At 49.7% G+C, this 6,502-nt stretch overlaps 1 protein-coding gene across 1 annotated transcript in view; it reads left to right on the forward strand.

Moving 5' to 3' along the window:
- Window positions 1-4,497: 4,497 nt before the first annotated feature.
- The window catches only part of TBX4 (T-box 4), a gene marked incomplete at its 5' end in the record, with an annotated part of 5,679 nt that continues 3,674 nt past the window's right edge, over window positions 4,498-6,502 (forward strand). The window contains one exon of the mRNA XM_010077032.1: window positions 4,498-4,650. Within this exon, the coding sequence (XP_010075334.1) occupies window positions 4,498-4,650 (153 nt within the window). The remainder of the gene's footprint in view (window positions 4,651-6,502) is intronic.

Consider the following 6,502-nt stretch of genomic DNA (forward strand, 5'->3'; position numbering starts at 1 on the left):
TGCTCTTTTTCCCAGGTGGGAGATGCAATTGTCAGGTTTTGTTCTGGTCCTTTGCTCGGTGTCCCGGCGTGGGACGAGGGCCAGGCTCGGCTCAAAGGGTTTTTCACTTTGAAAGAATAGAAGGAAGGAAGAAAGAAGCAGAAAATGTATTAAAATGAGAGTTTTTATATTAGTTATGTGATCCCTTGGGAGCAACCATAAAATTATGTGGCTTTTTCGTGGCCATTTACTATTCAATATAAAAAGGGCAGTTGCCATAGGAACCGCTGCATCGTATGACATCCGATACCGTGGCGAAACAGGGAGCGCTCTTAAATCAACTCCCCAAATTTCATATGAAAGTAAATACATTTTACTGGTGATTTCGAGACAAGTTTGCATTGCGGCAAGCGATGCGGTGCCGTTACCCCGCTAAGCTGCTGGCCTCTGGGCCTGATCCTGCAAACTGGGAAACGCCTTCGAGCCCTGAAGCCGACATTACTCAGCAGAGTGCAGGATTAGATGCTAAATGAGTATGTTTTCCTAAGTAAAATTAAATAGAAGGAGCAAGTTACACCTTTTTTTTTTTTTTTTTTTTTTGACATTTGTTGGTGATTGGGGAATGCCAAAAAAATAAAGAAGTTGAGCTCTATCCCAGCCTAGCTTCCAGCTGCCAGCTGTGTGATCAGCACAAAGGAGGGAGACGGCGGGGTTAAAAAAAAAATGTTTGTGTAAGATCACATTTGACTTTGGAGTGGGTCTCTCTTGAAATCTGGCCTGCACGTGCGACATCGAGGGGGTAGAAGTGACATCACCCTGAAGGAGATCCGCTTTGGCTCCGCTCTGGCCGGCAGTAACGCGGTGACGCGGGGGTGCGGGCGGGGGGGCATCCCTGCCAGCTCTGGGCTGTGCATCGCTGGGACCGCCTCGGAAGGCGAGGATGGAAAATGTTTCTTCAATATTAGAGGAGCCTTTTGGGTCTTGCCCGTGCAGCCCGAGGAGGGTCCCACAGCCGCGTGTCGCAGCCCCTCGGTGCGGCCACACGGATGCTCCTAAAGACGAAGGTTGCCGTTACCCACGTGGGTATTTTTTGCAGCCATTTTATTTCCTGAAAATGTCTCTTTTCCAGGCAGGGAGCGCACCTGGGTGGCGGTGGTGGGAGAAGGCGTCCCCACGGGACCCGTGTCGGGATGTCGAGCCAATCTCCACCTCCTAGATTGGGGTTTGTCCACCTAATTTGAGGATTCTGCTTGGGCTATCTCTTTGATTTACTTTTTGTTGTTTTGTTTTGTTTGTTTGTTTTTATACAGAAAAAATATTTGTATTTATTGGACTCCTAAATACGCTGCCATTTAATGTAAGCAGCGCTGTTTCTTTCCCAGACAAACAGACAAGATCAGCGAGCTGCAGAGAGGCTTCACCCAGCCAGCGTGCCTCGGTGCTGCCCAGGAAACACTACTCTCAGTTTCCCTCGCTAATTTTCTATTCTTGTCCTTTGTGGTGTTAGAATTCCCCTCTAGCCCATGTACCCGTAACTATTCCCCACGGCGAGACAAGACAAACACTGTTTCTTTTTTTTCCTAGCCAACCTATTGCAAACTACCCAAGTTCTGTACTGAAAACAATTCAAAACCATGTGTGCCAGTGTCTGACACAGACTTCATCTCCCCGTGCCCTTGCAATGAAAGAGGAAATTGCAGGAAAATACCCAGTTACTGCTTCAGCATCATCTCTGAGGCCAGGAGCTCCCCCATCACCTCCCATCCCTCCCAGTGCTGCAGGAACCCCCCCAGCCCAGCACCCACCCGCGGCAGCCCCGCTCTGTCCCGTCAATTAAAATACTTCTCATTTTTGACACAATCCTTTAAGTTCATCTTTCCACTGATGTTCGTCATGGGAGTGGAATTTACATTTGTTTTTGTGTATTTTTAGCCAGCGAGCGGTTTTCCACAGCAGCCTTGAAAACTCTTCAGCCTGGTTTGTCGGCGTTTCGCGTGGCGCAGGCGCGGCGTTGGCGGCTGAGGGCTGGGAGGCTTTTCTGATGGATTTGGAGGTTTTTGCATACATGAGCCTTACGCTGAGCACAAGTCAGGAGGACGCGTGTGCAGACCCAGCCTCTGTGCATTCTTGTTTTCAAGCCTGTCAAACGCTGGTTGGGAGGATGCGGAGTATCCTGAATGTGTCTACTCTAAAAAGTGGTGTCTTGTTCGTTTTGGAAATTAATTGGATGCCTTGAGTTTAAAGAGGTTATAAAAAAAAGAAAAAAATATATTTCATATATAATTATATATAATTATATGCAATCATAATGTATTATTATAGCCAAGTGGATACTACTTGGGAGGGTGGATATAGACTATTCATCCCAAGTGTATCGAAATTTGGGCTCCTAATTTTCCCTTTGGAATTCTCAGTTTAAGATTGTTTTCTTCATCCTGCTGTTGACTTGCTCTGACTCAGGGGACACATCACTTATCCTTGGTAGACAAGTGCGGTTTGGGACAGGCGATGAGGAGACCTCAGCACACCCCAGCTTCTGCTCTGGACAATCATTATTTATCAGCTTGGCTCGGCTCTTAAATATTGAAAATTAAAATGTCCATTCTTATGAAAGTCTCGGCCCTCTGGTGTTATCCATCTTGGCTTTGTTTTACGAGTGGCTGATACATGAAAGCAGAGAAAAGGCTCCAGCCCAAAACCTGAGCCGACCCTCTCAGATCTACACCCTGCACAGCAACAGCCGCAAAGTGGTTAAGAGACTTGATGCAAAGCTGATAAAATGCCAAAAATTCCTCATTCTCTCTCTTGGGGAGCAAGGAGGGTTGTCTGGAAAATGTCAACAATAAAAATTGCATTTAAGTGGTATATAATGCAGCCAGCTACTGTGGGCAGAGCTACGTGCAGCCAGACGAAGGGGTTTAAAGAGCACACTCTCCCTACGCTGCCTCCCGTCCCCGTCCCAGCTGGAGTGAGCGCACGAGCAGCGCCGCCGCTGCGAGCTCTCCACAGCACGGATGGGCACGAACTGGAAACGGTTCCTGAATAAGAACACCCATAACAGAGAAAATGTCTTCTGGTTCTCAGTAATTCTTATTTAAAATTGGCTAAATCCACAATTAGTGTAAACTGGTGATGCTCTGCTGCATTGTCTACATCCATCTGTCCATCCATCCATCTACCCATCCATCCATCCGTCCATCCATCCATCCATCCATCTATCCATCCATCCGTCCATCCATCCATCTGTCCATCTATCCATCCATCCACCCATCCATCCATCTGTCCAGCCATCCGTCTGTCCGTCCATCCACCCATTTATCTACCACCAGTTGAAGACACCACCCATTGCAGTCTTCCCTACTTGGCCCTTTTCCCATGTCTCTGTCGGGGATGGACGTGTCCTTGCAGGTGGCTTTGGGCACCGCAGTGAGGGGAGGGGTGTCAGCCTGGCCGGAGATCCCCTTGCCACTGGGACCGGCTGGGCTTGGGGAAGCCAGGCTCAGTTATCCCACTTTTGGGAGTGGGAAGAAGAGAGTGAAAAGGGTTGTGCCAAGAAAACAAGAAGCAAGCAGTATTTCTTCCTTGCCAAGTAAAAGGAATAAAGGCTTAAAACGATTCCATTTCCTAAAAGAAATTCCATTTCTTAAAACCATTTTGTTCTGCAGCATCTGGGCACATCCCTTCTTTGTGGAAGAACAATGCTGCGGGTCCAGGCTGGGACGGGGGCACGGCTGGGGCTCAGGCTCCCCGTGTCCGTAGCCCTCTCGGCCCCTGATGCTCCGTAGAGGAGCCCTGTGCTGGGCTGTGCGATCCCCGCCGGACCTCAGCACTTCCTTGCCTCCCCGAGCCCCCACCATAAAAAATCCGCTTGGTCGGCTCCTGCCTCTTGCTCACAGAGATTCGAGACGAGGGCAGAAGCCGCGGGGGGGGGCTGCAAGAAGTGCCCCGACCCAGCCCTGCGTGGAGCTGTTCCACAAACAAGAGGAAAAAAAAATAAAAACTCTTTTGTAGTTTTCTTTTACCAGCAGATAAAAGAAAAACAGCTTGCCTTTTATTCTTTTTTTTTTTTTTTTTCCCCCCACCCTTGTGGTTTGTGTGATTTGGGGTTTTTTTGCCTCTGCTAAACTGTGTATTTTTCAGCTCAGTAAAATATTTATTGGAAATCTTTATGGACCAGTCTGCTGGTGAATTATATATATTGTACAACTTCAGCATGAGCTGGGAAAAAAATTTATGACTTTTTTTCCACCCAGCCTGACTCTATCCAATAGCAATAAGAAAATGAGGATTTACCACGAAAGCTTTAAGTTCAGTTCTGCGTGCCAGCGCAGCAGATACCTTTTCTGTGTTAGTTCATATGTTCACAATGTAATTCTCTCCTCTAATTTGAAAGCAAAGCTGAAGCTGAGCGCTAAGGGGCTTTTGCGTCCTGCTAGTAAAGGCTGTCCAATAGCAACATCTTGTCTTTTTTTTTTTTTTTAAAGGATTTCTCACTTTTAGCATCAATTGTTTTTTCAGATCATTCTTAACTCAATGCATAAATACCAACCGCGGCTGCATATCGTGAAGGCGGATGAGAACAACGCTTTCGGGTCGAAGAACACAGCCTTCTGCACCCACGTTTTTCCGGAGACGTCCTTTATATCGGTGACTTCCTACCAGAACCACAAGGTGGGTGCTTTCCTGGCTCAAGGTGCTTCATTTCTGTCGGTGGATTTTTGCAACCCGCAGCCCTCTGCTGCCGTCGGCTGTGAAATGATTTTCCAAACTGCAGCGGCACGGCGATGCTGGGCTTTGCGGAGCGGGATCTGTTTGCTCGGTGGGAGGGGAGCCTATTGTGCTGCTCGCTTTAAAGGACAAGTTTCCGTCCCAGTGTTGAGTGACGAGCCAGAGGATGCGGGTGAGGAGCAGCGTGAGCATCGCTGGGTAATGCCGCCCTGGCAAACCCCGCGAGGCTGGATGCTGACGAAGTGGCGTGCTCATAAACGCTACGATGTCGTTCCAAACAGCAAGCAAAGCTAATAACGACTGGTAAAGTTGGCTCAGAAATCCGCAGTGAAAAGTCATTACAGGATGTGTATTTAGGGAGATGCAGGAGGAATGGAACCGTAAAACCCAGCTCAGAGCCTGCCCTGTGGTTAGCACGTGGGGGTGGGAGGGGGTTTGGGTTTGTTTTGGGGGGATGTAAAGCACAAAGGGCTGGTTCTGCGCTCGGGGGTGTGTTGCGGGTGCCCCTGTATCGCAGGGTTTGGCTTTTGTCAGAGGGTTGGTAGTGGTGGCAGTGGGCAGCGATCCCGACTGAGGATTTCACTGAGCCAGGTTGCCAGCAGGATGGACGGCACTGTGACAGTTAATTGTCAACTCCGGTGACAGTGGGTGTGCAGGCACCAGGGCAGGGAGCACGGCAAAGCACCGTTTTCCATCCTGCTACTGATTTCCCTGCGTTTGCACAAGCTCCCTCTCCCCTGCAGTGTTCCTAACGGCGCAGTCCAACGGCAGGGTTGGATGAGGATTAATTGGGGTTTTTAAAGTACATTTGGATTCATGAGTAAGGGTGCAGGGTGAAGCAGCACCGCCAGAGCCCTCCTGTAGCAGCTGCCCCTCGGTACGGATCCGTGAGGGGGGTGGAGGTGTTCCCCCCAAACTCCCTCCTGGGCTGGATAAAGCCAGGGGCAGGTGACAAGGAGGGACTGAAGCCCTGGTTCTGCTCATGTCAGAGGAAAACCACAGTCCCTACATAATAAAATTAAATTAAGATGTACAAAGCTGATGTCGGGCTGTGGCTTAGGAAGGGCCCGAAGCAGCCGACTGGGAGCTGCCCTGGAGCCGCTGCGGGCTGCGGGAGCAGAGAGGAAACGCTGGAGCCCTCCAGGCTGGTTAAATTCACATGTCACCACCTGCCGTCTCCATCACTGACACCGGCCAGCTGTTTTCTCAGGAGTTTTTTGGTCAGGGCTATCCTCCAACGTTGCTAAAAGGGTAGTTGTTATAGCAAAACCCTCACAAAACCACCCGAACACAGAACTCGCTTGTGATCCTCACCACCAAAACGGGACCCAGGCTGGTGCAAGCCCAGGGCAGTGGGAGATCCATGTCCCCACCTCCCCACCAGCATCCTGCCATGTCGTCACCTCCCCTCCTCCTGGAAAAGGTCTTTTCAGTGATAACAGGGTGCCCAAGGAGCTAATCCAACCCACTGGTGTCCCTTAGGAGGGAAGGACGTTAGTAAGACCCAGTTGTGCCCACGATCCGTGTTAGACCTGTCCGTAACCTCGCTGTCAAAGAGCCTGGGGTGTACGTTAGTGCACAGACACGCGTACAGCTCTTTGCCGGGGGGACAAGGGGTGTTTTTAGGAGCTCCTGTCTCCCTGCTCCTGTGTCCCTCCCTATCAATGCCCCGGTGCTGTTCTGGCATTTTGCATCTCATGAAGCCCTCTCAGGTGATCTTGTTCACAACCTGTTTGTCTTTACAAAATCCTTTGTTAAATAAGTGGTCTTTCTTCATTTTTCCCTGGACAACCAC

This window comes from Pterocles gutturalis, unplaced genomic scaffold, assembly GCF_000699245.1.
Source record: "Pterocles gutturalis isolate BGI_N339 unplaced genomic scaffold, ASM69924v1 scaffold17118, whole genome shotgun sequence".
Classification (NCBI taxonomy): domain Eukaryota; kingdom Metazoa; phylum Chordata; class Aves; order Pterocliformes; family Pteroclidae; genus Pterocles; species Pterocles gutturalis.